Source organism: Ranitomeya variabilis, chromosome 2 (genome assembly GCF_051348905.1).
Source record: "Ranitomeya variabilis isolate aRanVar5 chromosome 2, aRanVar5.hap1, whole genome shotgun sequence".
Classification (NCBI taxonomy): Eukaryota; Metazoa; Chordata; class Amphibia; order Anura; family Dendrobatidae; genus Ranitomeya; species Ranitomeya variabilis.
Genome location: NC_135233.1, coordinates 769006987 through 769030723, shown reverse-complemented (window position 1 = coordinate 769030723; position 23737 = coordinate 769006987). Strand labels below are relative to the sequence as shown.

At 43.4% G+C, this 23737-nt stretch overlaps 1 protein-coding gene across 2 annotated transcripts in view; it reads right to left on the bottom strand.

Moving 5' to 3' along the window:
- Positions 1 to 23737, bottom strand: part of MDN1 (midasin AAA ATPase 1) — a 334505-nt gene that overhangs the window by 100642 nt on the left and 210126 nt on the right. For both annotated transcript variants that reach the window (XM_077289726.1, XM_077289727.1), the window contains 10 exons: positions 23317 to 23449; positions 19068 to 19174; positions 11449 to 11582; positions 9552 to 9709; positions 5198 to 5321; positions 3599 to 3809; positions 3085 to 3313; positions 2894 to 3002; positions 2582 to 2752; positions 424 to 638 (listed from right to left, as the gene is read on the bottom strand). In XM_077289726.1, the coding sequence (XP_077145841.1) occupies positions 424 to 638; positions 2582 to 2752; positions 2894 to 3002; positions 3085 to 3313; positions 3599 to 3809; positions 5198 to 5321; positions 9552 to 9709; positions 11449 to 11582; positions 19068 to 19174; positions 23317 to 23449 (1591 nt within the window). The remainder of the gene's footprint in view (positions 1 to 423; positions 639 to 2581; positions 2753 to 2893; positions 3003 to 3084; positions 3314 to 3598; positions 3810 to 5197; positions 5322 to 9551; positions 9710 to 11448; positions 11583 to 19067; positions 19175 to 23316; positions 23450 to 23737) is intronic.

The window sequence follows — 23737 nt, the reverse complement described above, 5'->3', positions numbered from 1 at the left end:
ATTTTTATTTTGCATGTGTATATTTTCGATTTGCACTTCTAATTTGCATTTTTATATTTAAATTCATGTGCTCGCTCAATTTTTTTTTTTTTTTTTATGATTGTCACTTGGCGGATGTTTGGGATGCCCAGATGTTTTCGGCCGATTCATCAACTGTGACTTTAAAAAGTTAGGTCACCCCTCTTGAAGTGATTTTACATTTCAAGTGTTTCCGCAACTTTTGTGCCACCAAGCGGAATGTGCAAATTTTGTAGAAAAAAGTCATAAACCAGGTTAAAGACAAAATTGAACAGCATCATTTTTTAACAAAAATAAACACTTGCAACATTTTGAAGAATCTGGCACAAAAAATATCAACACTAAAATACAAAAAAATCACTTAACAAAAACGCAAGTCATGGATCAGACCCTATGGTCCCATACCTAAAACTTGCCAAGGAAGAGATTGCCATATTTGTCCAGAGAGTGGAGCTGATTTCATGCAGTTGTTGAAGTCTCTCAACCCCTTCTCCAAGGTGCACCCGTGAAGTCAGGAGGGCTGGAAGCTCATTCATATCACATGACAATGCCTTGCTGCAACCTGTCAGAACTTCATAGAAGCATTTAGACAGCACAGCTCTGTTTAAAATACCAGGACCCTGAAAAATAAGATAAAGATGTATTAAGCAAAATACATAAAAGCATGAATTAAAGGGAATCTGTCTTAAGGATTTTACCCGTCAAACCAGTGTTGTATGTAGCATGGGGCAGGTGAGGCGGGCATTTGCCTCGGGTGCTGCCGGCAGGGGGTACCGTCGAGTGGTGGTCTGAGGTATGTCCTAGCACAGTGGCATTTTACCATCCCAAAGGAGTAGGATTTGACTGTTCTCCAAGCTGATTGTCAAACTGACGGCCAGTTCAGAGAAGCTGTAAACCGTAGGCTTAGGCCTCTTTCACACTTCCGTCTTTCAGCCTTAGTCACAATCCGTCGATTTTTGAGAATGCAGGATCCTGCAAAAAAAATTGCAGGATCCTGCATTTTCCCATAGACTTGTATTAGCGACGGATTGTGACGGATGGCCATCCATTTCATCCGTCTTTCACTGGATCCTGCATAAAAAAACGGTCCGTCGGGCAGAGAAAACGTTCAGAGGAACGTTTTTTCTGCACGTCAGAAAATCGGTCAGCGAAGCATCCTGCGCTGCCCGTCACTGGCTACAATAGTAGCCTATGGGCGCAGGATGCGTTGCTGCCTGTGAAAAGCAGGAATCCAGCGACGGGTCCCGCCTTTTCAAAGAGAGCATGCGTGGAAGAACTTCCCATCAGGGAAATTCTCTCTCGCTCGCTCTCTTTCTCTTTTTACTATTGATGCTGCCTATGCAGCATCAATAGTAAAAAGATATGTTGTGAAAAATAATTAAAAAAAATAAAAATCGCAATATTCTCACCTACAGGCGTTCCCGCGCAGCGTTCCCGAGGCTCCCGGCAGCTAGCGTTACTTCCTAGTAATACATTGCGAAATCTAGCGAGACCGCGACTTCTCGTGAGATTTCGCAATGTATTGCTAGGAACGCTAGCTGCCGGGTGCATCGCTGCGCGAGAACGGCCGGTAGGTGAGAATATTGCGATTTTTTATTTTTAACCTGGTTTGTGTTGTGTATGCGTTTTTGCAGCGGAAAACCGCTGCGAAGACACATACACAAGAGGTGCACATAGGCTCGACGGGTCCGTCAGAAAGACGGGCCCAGTGCACACGTTTTCCACAATCTGCACAGGATCTGTCATTTCAACATCTTGACGGATCCTGTGCAGATTCGGAAGACGGAAGTGTGAAAGAGGCTTTACTGAATTCAATTTCACTCACATATTTCAAGCGTGAGTCCAATTGAAGTCCTGACCTCTGGCACATCTGGGTCAGGGCAATGTCAGCAGAGTGATCAAGTCAGCTCATGATGCTGTTGACATCACAACTGTACTGCATAGACAGCAAGGTAACTGCTCCAAAAGAGCAAAAGACACAGGCGTTTTATTAAGGGACGGAAAAAGTGTGAGGAGACGACAGTATAAAGAGGTGGATATGTATGAGGAAACAGTATGGTGAGGAACAAGGTAGGAGATGTATGAGGAGACAGTATGGCGAGGAGGGTGGGAAATGTGTGAGGAGAAAGCATGGAGGGTAGGTGAAATGCATGAGAAGACCATAAAACTTCTAAGAAAAGATATATTCCAATTATCTAAGAAAACTGAAGATTTTACAACCAAATTTATACAACACATTGGAGAAAAATTTGCAGCAAATCCTAAAGTGCTGCAAAAAAAACACAATAAAATACGCACGTTTTTATGAGTCTTTCCCATTTATTAGAATAGGTGAAAAATGTTACAAAATCACTGAAACAATTAATATACAGATGTGAAACGGTTTCAAATCTGCAGTAAGAAAAATATAAGCAATGCGTGCATGATATTAAAAATACTTTGCTGACACTAGGAAATCCTTCCGCTTTGCAGGAGAAAAAAAAAAAAAACATGACAAAAATGAAGCAAACACTTAACGTGTGCACATACCCTTATGGAGTTGTGCAGTACATTTCTTACATACCTTCATAGAGAGTTCCATGAGAGATTGGGGAACATTTGCATCGTCTGGGCAGGTGTGTACTTTCCAGGATGACCAATAATCTGGGTCAGTGGTAACAGTACTATTCCAGAAAGATGACAATACGCTGCTGATCAACTCTGACCGCAATAACGCAACATCACTAGCGTTAATCTGCAATAAAAAAACCTAACAATTAAAGTGCACAATTATTTCAATAGATCACGTATAGCCTCAGTGCTCCATAACACACAGCTGTAGAGACAAAAGATCTTTCCACTGTACATGATACCAAACACAATAGAAAAGAGATACCTCTGATTGCTTGCTAAGGAAGCTGAATGCTCGAAGCTGCTCTACAGACACTGGCGTATGTTCCAGGCAAAATGCAACCAACTGGTTTAGGTCGGACTGTATGTTCTTTCTGAAGAGGAGAAGATCAAGAAGAACTCAACAGACATAACATTTGTGCACATACTGTTTCCCAAGAGTTGTCACATACTCACCTAACATAGTAAGAATGGGACAGCAGGTCAGTAATCATTTTGTACTGCCACAAAAGCATGAGGTACTCCATTCCAGGCCACATTTGAACGCGGCTTGAAAGCTTTGCCAAACATTCTTGGTTTACTGGTACGCACACAGTCCCTTCTTGACTCCCATCTCCAGGACCAAGAAGAATACCTTGTTTCTTAACTTGTGATCTCAGTATTTCCACAGACTCAAAAAGATGGTCTTAAAAAAAGAAAAATTATCTAGGGTCACTTCTTAAGTAAAGAAAAACAAATCTAAATTGGAGAAAGTGACTAAAACATAAAAAGGTCTGATCATAAAGGTCCCGAAATGATAAAGTACAACAATAACAGCAGTAAAAGTTATACTAGAGAATCCAATCACTGTGCAAGATAATCCAGAATCTCAAGAGACTACAAAGGGATTTAGCAGGGAATGGATTTTTCTACCGTTAGGATATTTGTTATGAGACATCTAAATCATAAAAGATTTATTTTTTTTTTTTACCAGCATTGATATCTTCTTGATGATTTGCTTGAAGAACAGAGGCCCAAGCCTCCAGCAGGTTGAACTTTGTTTCCCACGCTGAGCTAGCTGCTTTTAACTTGCACATCTCCAGCTGCCATGTACTGTCTTGTTTGACTGGCCGTAGGTCTGTGACATTTAGAGGGGCACCGAGTGCTTTCAACTTCTGCACACAATGTACTACACAATCCTCCTGTACGCAAAGGTGAAACATTAAACCAAGAGAGAATTCTCTTACACCACAGACAATTCAAGAACTATTCAGTAATTAAAAATCTATATAGATGCTAATGCTCAGTCCAGGTACAGATTTTTACGGTGAAACTAAAGGGTTTTTCCACTATTTTTGACCCGCTTTCATATATTTTCACTCTTCATAATCGCTTTTCTAATATACTTTCATTACTTGCACTACTTCTATGAATGCATTCTGGTGTGCATAATGTAATGCTTTGTTGACATGTAGGCACTACTTGTTTGTTATGTCCAATCCGACCCTCATTTGGGCAGAGGATTCAGATGGAAAGAGAAGAGCACGTCACTCTGCTCCTGATGGGAGCGGAGCGGCCTTTAATGATTGACAGGGTTTCCGAGTACGTACACTCAGATCAGTCTTCACCAATCCTGGCAATGAAAAGGAACGCCGACTCCTTCAATTAACAAGATCTGCAGCAAAGTGGATGTCATTAAAAAGTACATTGCAGAAATTGTGAATTGAAGGGTCTGGCACCTACGCTGCAAAGTCTACACCATACAACAGAAGGCTCCAATGCCAGACTTTACTATCCTCTGTACTGATGCATTCGATGCTTTAGAGAGAAAGTGCTGCAATGTGCTTTCTAAAGCATCGGCAGGGTCAGTACAGAGGACAGTCAAGTCTGTCATCTAAGCTTGCCTGCTCAGGCGACCTGTCAATCATTTAAAGAAGACTCCGTCCCCATCAGAGGCATAATGACATGTGCCACTCATTCTGCCAGATCCAGTTCCTAGATGAGGGGTGAATTGGACGATGCATATAGCAAGTAGTGCCAGCATGTAAAAAAAAAAAAAAGATGGGATCCTCAACAGGATGCGCTCAGAAGCAGCGCAGGAAATGCAAGTACTATAAAAAAGCGATTAAAAGGGGGTCCAATAGTAGTGGGACATTTCTTTGTATGACTGTTCAGATAATTGTTTGGTAAAACGGCAAATTGAAAATATTTATTGAAAAGTAAAAAAAAAAAAAAAAATGTATAAAAAACTATTGTTCATGCTAGAAAGTATAAGAGCAAAGGATAATGGAAAGTGATGCAAAAAATATAAAATGCCTGAAGAGAGTTTTGCCTTAAAACCTTGTTCTGTTACCTTCCAACGTAAATGTTCAAGATGTATTTACAGTCAAACGACATTACAATTCAAAACGCCATAATTTACATGCCGGCGACTACAAAACTACACTTTTATTCACTGGACAGGAATGATTGACAGTATGACACAACTAAAATCCTAAATTTTAAACAAGCAAATAATGGGGCATATGAGAGAGTAGTGAGGTTCCTATGTTGCTCAGTATACCTATATGCATGGACTGACTAGAAATACCTTGAATGGTAGTGGTCTGCCGAGAACTTTCTGTAACAATTTTATGCTGGCAGGCGACTGAGAAGAGGATGTAGCGAGACAATCCTGAATATTCAAAGATAAGCACTGGACTTCTTCACAAAGCCTAGAAAAGACAAATGCAAACTGTACCTAGAAACGTATAATCCATGGCCTTCACCATATATGTCCATTTAAATTGTTCTACTGTTAGCTTTGTACTGGAGGCGTTGTATTCCAAGATGGCTTCCGTCTGTTTCGGGTGTACACACCCTTTTCTCAAGGTATTAAAATTCAGATTGTGTTGTGCAGATCACATAAGCATAAAATTCCCTTGCTTAACAGTAAGTATAAAAGTAAAAATAAGAAATTTCCCTTTTCAGATGGCATGTACTGACAATATTCTATGCACAAAGCCTTGAAATTATATTGAAGACTTGAAGAAGGAAGCACAAGTCTTCTTTGGTCATTGTTGGGTCATTCCATTTCCACTGAACCATTTCAATTTTCCTCTATATTGTTAATTCTTGTGATATTTTGTTCTCTGGTAATAGTGTGTTAGAGAATGCAAAATGTGAAGAAGAAAAAAACAACTTTAGTTTTTTATTAATTTTCAAAGTTTTGAAAAAAATGCTAAATTGTAGTGTTGTATGCCTTTACGTTTCTACCCATAACTCAGACCAGAACCAAGATGGAGAAATGGGAAAAACACAATTCCACTCAGAATTGCCCAGGCTTTTACCCGATATGTCACAGGAGTAAAACGCAAAATTTTGAAAAGCATTTCCAAAAAAAACTATGATATAAAATTTTCTAAAAATTCACATGTGCATCCTATGCTCCTAGCCACATCTGTACCAAAACTTTAGCCGGGATCATAGTTAAAAAAAAATAAAATAAAAAAAATAACTATATGAACAGTGTTCTTTTGAAAATTTCGAATTCAGATCTGTTCAGCCTGTGGTCTGAATTTGTAGGGCCTATACTTTCTAAACAAAAAAAAAGTCCTGATCCTAATCCAGGCAAATCATTAGATAAATCTATAGTAGATACAGTGAAAGGTTTTTATAATAGTGATCAACGTGAGCAGAATTACACCTGGCAAGAAAAATGGTGTGTATGAAAGTGAACGGTAAGAAAACTCATGTCCATAAGAGGCTGGTTCCTGCCAATTTGAAAGAGACCTATGAATTTATTTTAAATTTAATTTATGTTCTGCCAAAATAGGATTTTTAAAATTTGCTGACCTGCGACCTAAGAATTGCATCCTGGCTGGTGGTAGTGGTGCACACTCAGTATGTACAGGGCACCAGAACACTAAGCTTCGGATTGAAGGAGGAAAGCTGAAAAATACTCAGATTGGCAAGTCCAACCTTGGTGATTACAAAGTATGTGTCTCCCATAATGTGTCAAGAAAAGAGTTCAAATTGTTTCCTGAATATCTGCAAAAAAAAATGTCCTCCAGTAATGGCTCTCCGAGAAAAAACATTACATAATTTCCAAAAGGCTATGGTAGACAGTATAACTTCTAAACAGTGGATACCTGCTGACAGATGGATTTTTGACACAGTGCAGAAGACTTTGTAAAACGTTTTTGTGAACAGCTGACAGTGCTTAAAGGGTTAGTCCAAAACCCAAAAGTAAATTTCACTTAATACACCTTTAAAAACAACTAACTTTTGTCATTTAAGTCATGGTAAAGTTCCCTACCATTCACTCCGCACTGCAACTTAGGGTTCTGTTTATATTACCCACTTCCTAAGACGATTCTTTTGAGAATCCCCAGTGTATGATGGGATACTCAAATGAACAGTCAGCTGCTGGCAGAAAACAAACTGCTGTCACTCCCCTTTCCTTCCTGAAACGAAGCGTCATCGGGTGGTTTGGGGTGAGGGGATAGGACATACACTTGCCTTGCTTTGTTTGCCGCCCTGAAATAAAGCTTCATCAGTGACGCTCGTTTCAGGGACTGGTCACTGCGCTGTCTCCCCTGTGCAATGTCTCATCCATGCGCAATCTCCTCCAGTGCCCTGTGCAATGAGCGCAGCGTCCGGTCTGCTTAACTGAATAGTAATAAGTCAGCAGCAAAGCGGTGTTACTATGCACAACAGAAGCCAGTGATGCCTACTTTTAAAGATTTATTATTTGAATTTACCTTTGGGTTTCAGACTAACCATTTAAAAAAAAAAATATCACTCATTTGTAGCTCGCCAACAGTCAGGCTACTAGGTAGTAATAAGCTTAGAGTTCAGAGAAAACTTTCTTTGTTGTTCAGGATGAAGCACGGTCAGATATAAAATACGAAAGTGTAGTTATGATATCACAGTGCTTACTTCATGATTCAACAGCTGTTCTTTTGATCCCCAAAAAAATTGATTTCAGGGATAAAAACTGACATCTGACCAAGTTTAAGAAAGGTCTACAACTTCTCTGATGGCTCTTCTGCACAGTATAAAAACAGAAGAATCTTTATAAAATAAAGATTTTGTAGTGGAAGCGGAATTGCGCTTTAGGTTTAGAAGGCCCAGTGAAACACCTCGCAGTTCGAGCTAGCCTACAGAGGCCATATTCATACCAAATCTTAACACCCATGAAAGTTTCAATTGGCGTGAGAACAATATTCCTAACATCCAGTTCATGGACTACAAAGAGGAGGAGAGTTTGTTAACACATCGGTTTCTAAAAGCAGAACCCATCAAAGGGATTCCACAATACCACACTGCCATTCCGTGTGGTGAAATAAAAACAAGGAATTTTTCATTCAGCAACAACAGTGACGTCGATGAACTGACTGATGGTGGCACATGATTGGAAATGGATGACATAACTGGTTATGTGACCTGTGAATATGATAGCCACTGCAGGCTGGCTGGCTAATATGCTCTCCAATGATTATGGTAATGAAGAAGTAGAAGTGACTTTTTTGCACCTTCTGGTCCATCAACATCCTTTGCATATCCAAGAAAACCAGACATTTTAAAAGTAAACACAAATCATATATTAACTAGATGGACCCAAATCCCATAACAGCCGGACATACTGTGACACAAGAAAACGGCCATTGTTAGTAAGAGATTGTAGACAAATTTACATTCCACCCAGTGAAAGGGATAAATCAATTATAAAATGTTAGGGTAAAAACTTAATATTAATTGTTTAAGGCTAGTTAATATTTTATAGCTTGATGATTTAACTAAAGTACTATTCTTTCTAAAAACTTTAAAAAAAAACAAACACATCTAGTGACGTAATAAAAAAAAATGTTACATGTATATTTCAAAAGGGGTTACATATATTTATGTACTTTTAACTTAGTATTAAACATATATGATTAGGAAGAGACTGTATTTAGAAAATCACTCGTAGAAATATGATCCTACGGAGATCCCAACTTGAATCCCTGAACAAATGCAACCAAGAGCACAAGTAACATATATGCTTTTTAAAAAAAAATTAAACAGTTTTCCCGAAATCACCCATCAAAATTTAGAATTTGACTCCTCAAAATCAAAACATCAACAAATTTAGTCTGGTGACATATCAAGTTAAAGACTATACAATTCTGAAAAAATGGTGCCTCCCTCATCACTTTATCTTAATTCCAGCCTGAGAAAAGATAACAAATGTAATGTCATAGAAGCCCAAAATTCAGGTTTCCAAAACTTTATAAATCTATTAAAAAAAATTAATAAAATAAAAAAAAAAACCTTACAATTTTTAATTCGCTAAAGTAGCATTTAAAATAACACTAAAGAAAATAAATATCCTGATCTGTCAGGTAAAAAATATTCAGATTTGAATAATTTGAAATGGAATGACTGTTTCAACATACACTGCAAGTAAATATAAGAAACTTTGTAATGTATCTTAACTCAGAGAATTGTGCTTCTTTCTTGATTTAAGGGCCACTTTTCCCCCTTCCATCTCATGAGCTAAACCCAGGGCTCACTCCCACTTGCAATTAAATCGGACAAATGCAATTAGATTTTTTAACCTCACTACAATGCTGGACTCCCAGCCACACAGCTCAGTACTGCTGTATAATATCTTTCAATGCTGCTCCATAAAGCTTCTAAATATGCTACATAAAGAAAGAAGACTAGGAATCACTCAGGTCTCTGTGAGAAATATATGAATTTATGGGAGACATCATAGCAGCTTATCTGCAGCCACTAGCTTAAAGACAACTGAAAATTAGACAAAGAGTACATAGATGGGAACCTTGTGAAAAATGCAGGAAACAAATCGTATAATGGCCAATAATGAGGTTATTCCTCATGTAAACCCTATCGCTTTTTATGAAACGTTATCTGAAATGACTTTTTATTTGTATGGCTTTAAAAATGTGATCACCAACCTTTCAAGCTCTCCAATGAAGATTTCTGAAATCTGTTTCACAGCATGTTTAGCAACCCAGTTCCAGTGAAGGGTTAACAAGGCAAGATCATCATGCTCCAAGCCAACATTTTCAGATATCAGTCTGAACCTATCACGCCACCTGAGGCAGGAGAAAACCTAGAAAGTAGGAATCAGCAAATGTATGACTTTATAAAGAAACCAATGCAAACTGCCTCTTCAGAGAGGAAGACAATTTGAACTCTAGTGCCACCTATTGGAAGTAGCAATGCTAAAAGTCAACACTGACTCTTTAAAACACATTTTAAAGAGTCAATGTTGACTTTTGACATTGGGCTAAAAATAAGTTTTGCAAGTGAGTTTCATTAAAAATGTTGCAGCGTTTGCCTCTTAAAGCTGCTGTATTACATTAATAAAATTAACCCACACTTAAAATTATAGACTGTCCATGTTTTGCAAGTACGCAAACTTACAAAATCAGCAAGGGATCAAATAATTATTTCCTTCACTGTAATATATATGTCTGTATTACGTAACATAAAAAAAATTGTAATAATATAAAAAGCAGCCTGATCTATTAACCCCTTAAGTAAACACCGTAAAAGACAATAAAGACAAAAAACTTTGCTTTTTCATCATACTGCAGAACAAAGCGCGATAAAGATGAATATAAAAATATTATTGCTAAAAACGTCATGTTGTACCCCCCAAAAAAATACAGCTCCATCAGTGGAAAAATAAAAAAGTTATAGCTCTCGGAATATAGCAATGCAAAAAATTCTATTTTAAATAACAGTTTTCATTGTGTAAAAGCGGCAAAACAAAACATTTAGAAAGATGTGGAATCACTGGAATTGTACTGCCCCTAAAATTAAAGCTCTCATATGAATTTTACCACACACGGATCATTAAAAAAAATAAAAATAAAAAAATATTCACTTGCTGGATTTATTAATTCTGCCTCCCAAAAAACTGAATAGAAAGCGATAAAAAAAAATGTTATGTGCTCAAAAATGGTACCAATAACAACGTCAACTTGTCCCACAAAAAAATAAGCCCTCAGATGACTGGTGGCAAAAATATGGTAAAATTATAGCTCTCAAAATATTGTGATGCAAAAACTTGCTGTTGCAAAAAACAAGCGTCTTTTAGTGTGTGATAGTTGCTAAACATAAAAAACTAATACATATCTGGTATCGCTGCAATTCCACAGACCTGAAGAATAAAGTAGTTTAATCACTTACACCGCACCACGAGTGGAGTAAACAATAAATAACATCAATTCTTGACCTGCTGTTGATTTGGTCATTCTGCCTCCTAAAGATCGCACTAAGGCTAGGCTCACATTTAACCTGTGCTCTGCACTGACTGTTTTCGGTGTAAATCTCTGAAATATGTGATTCAGACGTATCCCTAGGCGGAAGATTCCCTATAATGAGGCAGATGGTGGCACTGTGGATGCCGCCTGACCTGTGATCCAGCAGTGTCCTTTTTAAGTGTGCATAAAAGCGTGGTCAGGCCAGTTTTGGGCACTTCTGAAAAGAAGGACATCCCTGAACAGAGGCCAGACGGAGTCCAAAATAACTCTGCTGCCTCATTATAGTGATTGGAAAGGGAACTTAAAATACAATTATACCATGATGATGTAGGAAATACACAGAACTAGCATTAAAAAGTAACTAAACCTACTAACTTAAACTTTTACTAACTTTATACACACAGTAGTTATCAAATGTAAAGCATTTACTTTTTAGAATTAGAATTTGCAATTTCAGTTTAGGACAGACATAGTAAACTTGTACAAAAAAAAGAAAAAAAAACAACACCTCCACAGGACTAGTACTCGATTGTATTGCTTACTTACAAATGAACACTAAAACATATAAACCTGATCCTACCTTGCCAGTTACTTCATCTGTCAATGGAGAAAGGCTAGACTCAAGGTATTCACACACAAGCATGTCCCAGAGGTCAAAAAATGCAGCAAGATGTGCGATCACTGGATGAGGAAGATCTTGATGGACAGCTGGATCTAATTGCAAAGAGCAATAGAAAAATATTTTGTCATGATATCATATTTACACCAAGATATGATTCTTACAAATTTGCAGTAATGGACTGGGTTCTCTTGGGTCTATCTTCCCAGAACATAAGCACTTTTAATTGCATTATAAAAATTATTGCACTTACAGGACATACACTTTCTGATCTAAAGCATCTAGAAATCCCCATTGAATTAATGAATTTAACAGCTCAATCCGAAAAGAATAAAGTGGGGCCAAAGCTTGTTGAAGCATAAAGTTTATCAATGTTCAGGTTTTGGAATATGTAAAAACAAAGACATTTTAGACATAGCGGAATAAGTTTTTGACATATAAAAAGACATGGTTCAAAAGTTTTGCGTGTAAAACTTCAATGCACAGGACTCTGACCTCAACCCCACTAAAGGCTCCTGGAATAACTTGGAGTGCAGATGCTAGACAGAGCTTCTTGTACATGGTGGCTCAGTAGTTAGCACTGTAGCCTTGCTGCGCTAGGGTTCTGGGTACAAATCTGCAACTAGTTTATGTATGTTCTCCCCGTGTTTGTGTGGGTTTCCTCAAGGGTTCTCAGGTTATCTCCCATTCCAAAGAAAACCTGATAGGGAATCTAGATTGTGAGCCCAGTGGGGACAGCGATTATGATGACTGTAAAGCGCTGTGGAATGAATGACGCTATATAAGCCACTAAAATACATAAATATGTGAGCATAAATATGGAGGCACACTAAAAAAAATGTGTGGAAAATATTCTTAGACAAAAGGAAGCTGTTAGAACACAAGAGAGGGCCCAGGTTCTTAGAAATCGCCATGGTTTTTGAACGGGATTTTCCACAAACTCATATTGGTCTGTCTTGATCAGGTGTCTACTTAAAAAAGGCCGAAGGGTGTACAACGTTCTAGGAGTTAGATAAAAAAAAAAAAATCATAAGTAAGACTCAAAGTGTCGCTGCAGCATCACAAACTCAGGTCACCTATTTTAAATAGGGTTAGGCGGAGGATGGGGTGTGGTATTAGTCAGACCTAAACTGGATTGCACATAACACTTGCATACTTCAAAATCAGTTTCAAAGTATTCACTTTCAGGTCAACTTTTCATGAGTTTGTTACCTTTTTGTACATTTGTAATCACAACATATGTCCCATTTTGGCTTTCTGGGATTATAAGGGCAGATTCATTAAGACTGTTGCTGTACGCGCCAGTCATAATTAAGGGGCTTGCAGGAGTACAAAGCTACATCAAGAGGCACACACAAATTAGTGAATTCAGTGCATTTTTGGCAAAATTTTCAAAAGTTAGATGGGCACGCTTACTCCCGACCCATGCATGCTCTATATATTTTAGAGAAGGTGGCTGGGACTAGTGTGAAAAGACCAAGTGACAAAATTTGTGGTAAAATGGAGTGACTTTTTAAGACATTTTATGTCAGAATTGAGGGTTAGACACCTTATTTTAATCGGCCTGATGGTGTTTTTCTTGAATAATACAAACACATATAGGGCTCATTCTCACATGCGAGAAACTCGGATGAGTCTCGCACGTCATTACCTGGCACTGCACCCGGCACTCAGGAGCGCGCGGCTGCATAGCAATACATGAAGCCTCACGCTCCGCTCCTGAGTGACGGGTGCAGTGTCGGGTATCGACGTGTGAGACTCATCCGAGTTTCTCGCATGTGAGAATGAGCCCATACATAGGTTTTGCTTGCACTTTGTATTAATCAAGCAAGCTACAGCACAATGTTAAAAAGACGCAATCTTTGTTTCTTTCATTTTTCTATAAAAACTCTTAAAAATATTTTTGTTTGTCGAGTTTTCCACAGTAAGCACATAGCAATAAGGTATTCTTGCTATGCTTTTTGTTTATGTGGTGGCAAATTTGGAACCCAGAAAAGAGGGATTTTTGGTTCTTACCGTAAAATCTCTTTCTTGGAGCCTTCATTGGGGGACACAGGTAACCATGGGTGTATGCTGCTGTCACTAGGAGGCTGACACTATGCAAATAAAGAAGAAGTAACTCCTCCCCGGCAGTATACACCCTCCGACAGGCACCAGGCAACTCAGTTGGTGCAAAAGCAGTAGTAGGAACAGGTAATATAAAACTCAACCTATGTACCAACCCACAACAACGGCACGTTAGCCAACACGGTACAACTTCAAGGGAGGGTGCAGTGTCCCCCAATGAAGGCTCCAAGAAAGATTTTACGGTAAGAACCAAAAAACCCTCTTTCTTTCTCGCTTCATTGGGGGACACAGGTAACCATGGGACGTCCAAAAGCAGTCCCTAGGGCGGGTATTATGCAGAAAATGAGGAGCTAGGTCGGCCGGTGAGAAACCGCCGCCTGCAGTATCCTCCTACCCAGGCTCGCGTCCGCGGAAGCCGGAGTATGCACCCCATACAATTTGACAAAGGTGTGCATGGATGACCACGTAGCGGCCTTGCAAACCTGTGAGGCCGAAGCTTGGTGACGAACTGCCCAGGAAGCTCCCACTGCCCGGGTAGAGTGAGCCCTCACCCCCGAAGGAGGCTGTTTGTCTTGGGCACGGTATGCCTCCAGAACCGCCGAACGGATCCAAAGAGCAATCGTGGACTTGGAGGCGGGGAGTCCCTTTCGACGCCCATCCGAGACGACGAACAGAGGATCGGCCTGACGAAAAGAGGCAGTTCTGGCAATGTAAATCCGGATAGCCCTGACCACATCCAGCTTGTGAAGGGATTTCTCCAATGGGTGAACCGGGGAAGGGCAAAAGGACGGGAGGACAATGTCCTCGTTGATATGAAAAGATGAGACAACCTTCGGTAAGAAGGAAGGAACCGGACGAAGAACCACCTTGTCCTGATGCAGGACTGGAAAGAGAGAACGACAGGATAATGCCGCCAGCTCTGAAACCCTTCTAATGGAGGTGATGGCGACCAAAAAGGCTACCTTCCAGGATAGAAGTGAGAATGAAACGTCCGGAAGCGGTTCAAAGGGCGCCCGCTGTAGGGGCATCTAAGAGGAGGTTGAGATCCCAAGGCTCAACAGGAGAACGGTAAGGGGGAGCTATATGAGCGACCCCCTCGATGAAGGTCCTCACCTGAGGCAGGGAAGCCAGGTCTCTTTGAAAAAGAATGGATGGAGCGGAGATCTGACCCTTCAAAGTGCTAAGGGAAAGACCCGAATCTAGGCCCGTTTGAAGAAAGCTGGGAAGGGAAGGAAGGGAAAAGGTCATAGGAAACAGATTGTTATCCCGACACCATCGGAAAAAGGCCTTCCAACATCTGTGGTAGACACGCGAGGAGGCTGGATTTCTCGCTCTTATCATAGTCTGGATGACGCTAAGAGAAAAACCCATGTTCTTCAGGACCGCGGCCTCAACGGCCATACCGTTAAATTCAGCGACCGAGAATTCGGGTGGGAGAGGGGCCCCTGTGAAAGAAGGTCCGGAAGATCCGGAAGTCTCCACGGAAAGTCCGATAACATGTTCATCAGCTCCGCGTACCAGGCCCTGTGAAGCCAATCTGGAGCTACCAAGAATACGGGGACCCCTTCCGACTTGATCTTCTTTACATCCCTTGGGATCAGAGGGAGAGGCGGGAACAGATAGGGCATCCGGAACTGGGCCCAAGAGATCACGAGAGCGTCGCATCCGACGGCCATCGGGTCCCAAGACCTGGAGACGTACTGGGGAACCTTGTGGTTTGCCCGGAAGGCCAACAAGTCGACGTCTGGAACGCCCCACCGCTGGCAAATCTGGCTGAAGATTGCGGGAAGAAGAGACCACTTGCCCGCCACGATGCCCTGGCGACTTAGAAAGTCGGCCTCCCAATAGTCCACCCCTGGGTTGTGGATGGCTGACAGAGAGGGAACGTGACCCTCCGCCCAGCGGAGAATTTTTGCCACTTCCGCCATGACTTGACTGCTGCGAGTCCCCCCTAGGTGGTTTATGTATGCCACGGCCGTGGCGTTGTCCGACTGAATGCGGACCGGTTTTCCCGAGAGGAGGGACTCCCAGCGGATGAGGGCTAGGAAGATGGCTCTGATTTCCAAGAGGTTGATCGAGAGGCACGCCTCTTGAGCAGTCCAGCGGCCCTAGGCTGTGAGGTGGAGAAAGACCGCTCCCCAACCCTGGAGACTGGCGTTGGTGGTGATCACCTGCCAGTGGGGAGGGAAAAATGACCTCCCGCGCAGAATGGAGGTGGACAGCGTCCACCAAGTGAGAGACTGCCTCACCTTGGGGGAGAGGCGAAACGGACGGTCCAGTGAAAGCGGATTCCTGTCCCAGGCAGACAGAAGAGCCAGCTGGAGGGGACGAGAGTGGAACTGAGCATAGGGGACCGCTTCCATAGAAGCGACCATTCTCCCCAGAACCCTCATGGCTAGACGAAGGGACAGAGGGCTCGGACCCTTTAGCGCTCTGACACCCCGACGAAGAGAAAGAAACTTCTCCTTGGGAAGGAAGACCTGAGCCCGAAAGGTATCGAATTCCATGCTAGGAACTCCAGCCGCTGGGTTGGAATCAAGGAAGACTTCTGGTAGTTGATCAACCAGCCTAGGCGAACTAGGGTGTCCAGAGTAAGCTGGAGGCTCTGGCTGCAATCCCGCCGGGATGAGCCCTTGATCAAAAGGTCATCGAGGTATGGGATTACCAGAATCCCTTTTTAACGCAGAATGGCCATGACAGCTGCCATGACCTTCGTAAAGACCCTGGGAGCAGATGCCAGCCCGAAGGGGAGGGCAGTGAACTGGTAATGATGGTCCCTGATCGCGAACCGGAGGAACCTCTGATGCTGTACGCAAATCGGAATGTGAAGGTACGCATCCCGAATGTCCACTGAGCACAGGAACTCTCCTGGCTCCATGGACGCGATCAACGAGTGCAGAGATTCCATTTTGAAGTGTCGAATCCGAAGGTGGCGGTTCAATCGCTTGAGATCCAGAATCGGACGGAGAGAGCCGTCCTTTTTTGGAACCACGAACAGGTTTGAATAAAACCCGGAAAACCGCTGGCGAAAAGGCACCGGCACTCCTGAGGCGAGGAGCGAATCGACGGCCTGGAGAAGCCCTTATTAATGAGAGGGCTGTTTGGGAGGACGAGAGAGCATGAAACGTCTTCCTGGGGGGCGAAGAAAATTCTATTTTGTAGCCTGACGTGATGATCTCCCTGACCCAGGCGTCGTCGACTACTGAAAGCCAAACCTCTGAGAATAGAAGAAGGCGGCCTCCCACCCTGGAAGGAGTTTCAGGTGGGGGGGACCCGTCATTTATTAGAAAACCTGTGGCCCCGAGATCCCAATGGTTTTGCGGGGTGGCTCTTGGCTCTCCAGCGTGGCGGAGGCCTGAATGAAGGTTTTCTTCTGTCCCCTTGTGAGGAGGAACGGTCCTGGACGGGGTTTCCCGAAGAGGCAAAAGACCGAAAGGGACGAAAGGACTGGGGGCCCCTCCTGTTGAAGGGACGTTTCGGCTTGGACTGGGGTAAGGAGGTACTCTTACCGCCAGTAGCGTCCGAGATCATTTGATCTAGCTGCGAGCCGAAGAGTCTGGAGCCCTGGAAGGGCAGACCAGTGAGCGATTTCTTAGATGCGGGGTCAGCGTTCCACGCCTTTAGCCAAAGAATTCGGCGAATGGCGACAATGTTGCCGTTAGCCCTGGTAGAGCAGGCCACTGCATCAAGGGATTCATTCATGAGGTATTTTCCTGCCAGCGAAATCTGATCCGCTAATTCAGACAGTTCTTCAGCAGGAGCAGAGGCCAAAATGCCCCTGCGAAGAGTCTTGGCCCAGGCTGATACAGCCTTGGCTACCCATGACGAGGTGAAACTAGGGCAAAGGGAGGCTCCGGAGCCCTCAAATATCGATTTTGCTAGCATCTCAATTTGTCTGTCCATGGGGTCCTTAAGGGAAGCCGCGTCCGGAATAGTCAGAACTGTCTGTGAGGATAGCCTGGACACGGGCGGGTCAACCTTAGGAGACTCGGGCCATTTGGAGACAAGGTCGGAGTGAAAAGGGTATAACACGTCAAGCAGTTTCCTGCCGGGGAAACGCTTACCAGGGTTTTCCCAGTGAGTGGAGGTAGTGCTGTCAAACTCATTGTGATTAGGAAAAACCCTAGACGGACGTTTAATCCGTTTAAAAGCAACGGAGACGTCCTGAGAGCTTGCCTCATCCTTTAAGATGAAGCGTCTGAACGCTAGCTGAAATAAGGCTATCGACCATGTCCTGTGCTCCGGAAGTCTGATCTGCATCCGAGTCAGATTCCGACTGAGACGTTACGTCAGACCCGAGGTCCGCCTGAGAGGAGGGGGAACGGGCAGATAGGGGAATCCCGATGTGGTCCGGTGAACAGGAGGGAGATCTAGATAAGGTCCTCTTGCTGTCTCTTTTGTCCGGTCTGTCTCTGTGAGGGTCTAGGACAGGTGCGAGCGAATCGCCGTGTGAGGCGTTCGTGGCACTAGTGGCATTAGAGAGAAGCGGGATGCGTTCAAGTGCCTGGACCAGAGACTGAGATACCTTAGTCAGGTCGGACACTGATTGAGACATAGCAACAGCCCACTCCGGGGGAGGGGGTGTGCACTCATCCCGGGACCTAGAAGCTTCCTGGGGTACTGACATGGTAGGAGGAACGCAGGACGGGCAGAAAGGAGATGGCTGACTTGAGACCCACTTTTTCTTACAGTGAGCGCAGGCGTAATGGATGGCCGTAGGGGGCAAAGGCCGGGGTGGGGTCGGACATAGGTGGATATTACCTTGTCCCCCGAAAATACTGCCAGGTGGAAGCCGCAGGTGCTTGTGTTCCCCCGAGAAATCCTGTGTCCCACGTGGTGAGCAGACGCTGACAGGGAGCAGGAAGCAGTAGAAAAGAGCGCGGAGACAGTGCGACTCTGTGGGCGTGCACAGGACCGAAGGGGGGAAAGAAAGGAACGCCCCCTGTAAAACCCCTAACCAGGGGGAGAGGGTCACTGGATGTGACTGCCGTCTTCCTCTCAGCCCTCTCCGAGGAGAGGGATGAGGAGGGGAAACGGGCAGGACTGGCCACCGAAGAAAGGGTCACCCTGAACAACCGAAAGGGTGACAGGGGACTAAGTCCTGCCCAGCGGGTCCGAGAGGGTGCGATGTGGGTGAAACCACACTGCTCTCTCGGTCGCTCAAAGTGGGGAAAACAGGGTGAGAAAACTGCACCCTGTTACCCTGAAGAAAAAGGTCTGAAAAAGAAAGGGGAAATGATTAATAACAAACAATAAATCCCTGTAAAAGAAATGCGGATCTGGGGTTAGATCCAGGTCCGCCTCCTACAGACACTAAGCAAAAACTGAGTTGCATGGTGCCTGTCGGACGGAGTATACTGCCGGGGAGGAGTTACTTCTTCTTTATTTGCATAGAGTCAGCCTCCTAGTGACAGCAGCATACACCTATGGTTACCTGTGTCCCCCAATGAAGCGAGAAAGAAATCAAAACCACAATATATATTAATTCAATAAGCCAGCAAAACAAACCCTACCTTTGTGAAATTCAACAGCAATTTTTAAAGCACTTAGTCTTTTTGGCTTTCTAGATATATGTGCTTCAGTGAAAGATTGCTTTTGCCGATTGATTAGAAGAATCGCCCTGTCAAGAAAATATATATCCAGTTAAACATTTTGTGGTTTTGAGTGGTCAATTAAATACTCACCTTTTCTTCTACAGACAATCATTCTCCTAAATGTCCCACACACTTTAAGGCGATCTTCATCAGAGGAAATACGGTAACTTTGCAGAAAATACAGGGATTGGACTGCAGAGAACTAGGGTAAATATATTTCCTCTGATGAAGACCCATTCAGACTGTTTAGGACATTAACAGAACAGTTGTTCAGAGAAGAAAAGGCGAGCGCTACCATAAGTCCTGTGATATGCCAAAAGGAAAAGCATCTAGAGACCATTCATGTGTGGGGTTGGGAGAGTGGGATCACTCACAATTTTGTTTAAGAACATTGCCATGAATAAAGAATGGGATCATAAAAGAAGATGCTCTTGGAAGATGTTAACGACCCAGGAGCAATTAAGTGATGATCTGTGCACTGTGTTAAGGCAGATGTGAGAACTTTAGTGGCTCAGTAGACAAAAGATTGAAATCTTGGGCTCACTGCCAGAAAACTTCCCAGATCTCAATCCCATTGAGAATCTATGGTCAATCTTCAAAAAATGGGAGGACAAACAAAAACACAGAAATAAGATTTAATGTATTGATTATTATTGTAGAGGGGTGTTATTGTTTGGACAAATTATGGATATGAAGGGAAAATTGTGAGGAGGAGCAGTGTGTGTGTGGGAACATATTATGCAGGTGGGCAATGTAGAGACATATTATCGAGGGGGAATATTATGGAGGGGGCCCCGAATCTGTGGGAAATTATGGAAGGTAAGAAATTATGGAGAAGGGGCAGTGTGGGGGAAATATTCCGGAGAGGGGCGGTGGGGGGGGGGGGGGGGGGATATTAGAGAGAGGAAGCGGGGGGAGATATTACAGAGAAAGCTAGTGTGGGGGTGATATAATGGAGAAAAGCAGTGTGGAGGATATGCTATGGAAAGGGGCAGTGTGGTGGACATCATAGAAAGGGCAAATATTAAGAAGAGGGCTAGGGTGGGGGAGATATGGAGAGAAGCAGTGTGGGGAAATATTATGAAGAGAGGAATTGTTGGGGATATTATGGGGAGGCAGTGTAAAGGAACATTATGGAGAGAGGCAGTGTGGGGAACATTATGGATTGGGGCAGTGTGGGGGACATTATGGATTGGGGCAGTGTGGGGAACATTATGGATTGGGGCAGTGTGGGGGACATTATGAAAAGGGGAAGTGTGAGGGACATTATGGAGAGGGGCAGAATGAAGCACATTATGGAGAGGGGCAGAGTGAGGGACATATGGAGAGGCACGGTGGAAGACATTATGGAGAGGGGCAAGTATAGGGGAGATATTTTGGACAGAGGTGTTTTACCATTTGGGTTCGGCACTCCGAACACCGGATGTTTCTCGAGCTGTCATCTGCATTACAGAGCGAGAAACACTGGCGGCACTGATCAGTGGTAAGATTAATACCACCAGTCAGTCGCAGTTCTCACGCAGTCAAATGACAGCTTGAGCCCGCAGCTGTGACCAGAGGTAAGAAGTTTACTACTTCTCCCATCAGCTTATGCCTGCTGCTGCCAACAGGGAGAGCAGGCGGCAGCTGATGTGAATATTCATCAGCTGGAGCCTGCGCTTTAAATAAATAAATAGTAAGAAAAAAAATTAAAAAGTGTGAGTCCCCCTGCATTTCTGATAACCAGCCAGGCAAAACTAACAAATGCAGGCTGCAACACTCACCTCTCCGCTTTAGCAAGGCTGGTTATCAAGAATAGAGGGGTCCCCACGCCGTTTCTTTTTTAAAATATTTAAATAATTTTAAAAAAATGGGGTTGGGCCCCCCATTTTTGACAACCAATCAAGCTAGAGCAGACAGCTGGGGTCTGGTATTCTCAGGCTGGTAAGGGGCCATGGATATTGGTCCCCCCAGCCTAAAAATAGCAGCTAGCAGCTGCCCATTAGATGTGCCAATTCTGTAACTTTACCGGGCTCTTCCTATTTGTCCTGTGGTGGTGGCAAGTGGGGTTCATATTTGTGGGGTTGAGGTCACCTTTGTATTCTCCGGTGACATCAAGCCAATTGCTTAGTAATGGAGAGGCGTCTATAAAATGCCACTCCAATACTAATCCCCTAGTTAGAATAAAGTCCTTTATTTGAAATAAAAAAACAAACACATCCTTTTTTTTTATTTAAAAATACCAAAAGGTTTTACTCACCTAACGTCCAATTCCACTGAAGCCAATATCTGCAGTAAAAAAAAACAAATGAAAAACAACCACATTCCTCACTTACCATCATTCTATCCCACGCCGTAATCCATGTCTGGGATAAACACTTTTCAACCTGGACGGAGCCAAGATGGGACCGTCTAGGCTGAGAACCACTGAGTAGTGATGAGCGAGTACACTCGTTACTCTGGTTTCCCCGAGCATGCTCGGGTGGTCTCCGAGTATTTTGGTGTGCTCGGAGATTTTGTTCTCGTCACCGCAGCTGCATGATTTGCAGCTGTTAGACAGGCTGAATACATGTGGGAATTCCCTAACGAACAGGCAACCCCCACATGTATTAAGGCTGTCTAGCAGTCTCAAACCATGCAGCTGCGGCGACGAAAACTAAATCTCTGAGCACGCCAAAATACTCGGAGACCACCTGAGCATGCTCGGGGAAACGCGGATAACGAGTATATTCGCTCATCACTACCACTAAGGAATGAGCTTCCGCGAACTCAGCCTCAGTGACTAGCAGTGAGGTCATTGCGGTTACCTTAGGTCACTGAGGCTGGGCTACAAGGCAGGTCATTGAACTGCGGTGATGCCGGTGAGATCACCACTAGCAACGTGAGAAAAAGTCTCACGACGGTGCAGCGTTTAGCTCAATGAGTCACCGCAGTTCACTGCAAGAAATTTCTCACAGTGAACTGTGGTGAACTCACCGCTGCACAGTGAGGCTTTTTCTCACTGTGCTAGCAGTGATGTCATCGAGGTCAACGCAGGTTAGGGGCCCGGCTGGGAATGCAGCATCCGTGACCTACGGTAACGTCGATGACGTCACCGCTGGTCACTAAGGCTGAGCTCACAGTAGCTTCCTCCGTGGTACTCAGCCTGGATGGTCGCATCTTGGCACCGTCCAGGTTGAAAACGGTTTATGGATTATGGCCTGGGACAGAATGACGGTGGATGGATACAGTTGATTGATAAGTCTCTCCATTACTAAGCCGTGGACTTGATGTCACCGGACAACACAATGGTAACCTCAACCCCAAACAACAACTCCACTTGCCACAGCCACAGGGCAAATGGGAAAATTCGGGCAAAGCACCAGAATTGGTGCATCTAACAGATGCAAATTTCTGGTTGGCTGCTGGATGCTATTTTTAGGCTGGGGGTGGGGCAATATCCATGGCCCCTTACCAGCCTGAAATTACCAGCCCCAGCTGTCTGTTTTACCTTGGCTGTTTGTGAAAAATGGGGGGACCTCAAGCTGTTTTTTAAATTTCTTAATTTAAATGATTTAAAAAAAACGGTGTGGGGACCCCTCTATTCTTGATAATCACCCTTCCAAAAGCTGACAGCTGAGGGTTGAAGTACAAGGCTGTCAGTTTTGCCTGGCTGGTTATAAAAAAAAATACACGGGAACTTTTTTTTTTAATTTTTACTTAGCATGCAGGCTGATGAATACTCCCATCAGCCGCACCTGCATTCGCCGTAATTAGCATAAGCAGGCATACGCTGATGGAAGTAGTAGTCCCATCAGCCGACGCCAGTGACTGGCGGCAAAAAATTTAAAATTTCAACTCCGGTCACAGCTGTGGGATCACACTGTCATCTGACAGAGTGTGAGCGGCGGCTCTCTGACCGGCAGTAATGATTTTACAGCTGACCAGAGGCAGTGTATGTCGCACTGTCATGCAAATGACAGGGTGGCAAACAATGGATGTTGGGACCCCCCCATTTAAGCAAATGGGGTCCTGGTTGAGGTTTTTTTCTGGTACCCAAAGCAAACTTAAATTTTTAACTGTACGGCTGAACACACCCGATCCGAACTTCCAAGGGTTCACCCATGACTACCGAGTTGTATTTATTTTGTATAATGCAGCCTTAGAAAATTATATATACACACACAAGTATTGCACATTTAAAACTTACCTGTTAATTACACTATCCAACTGGCTAAATATTTCCATATCTGGTTCCATGCCAGTATCGACTGTAAGGGAGTGTTTCATGGTGTTTAACAATTGCATATTCCAGCGAGGATCAATTGGGACACAATTGTCACCTGCATTAAAAAAAGAAACATAAAACGTCAGTTTTATTTATTTTTTTTTTACACACAATACTCTATATTCACTGGTTTGTCCCACCACTTTATTGCTTAAAAAGGGGTTGTCCAGTCTAAAATGACAAGTCTACAGTCACTCTGTGAATCCCTCCCAGGATGTGATGACTGCGAAGATTCGCCAGGGTCAGCACTGGGAACGGCAGTCACGTGACCTCAAGTATGTAATATGCATACTACTGGTAAGGATCTGGTGTGCTCAATACAAGTGTACTGTGGTAGACCAGA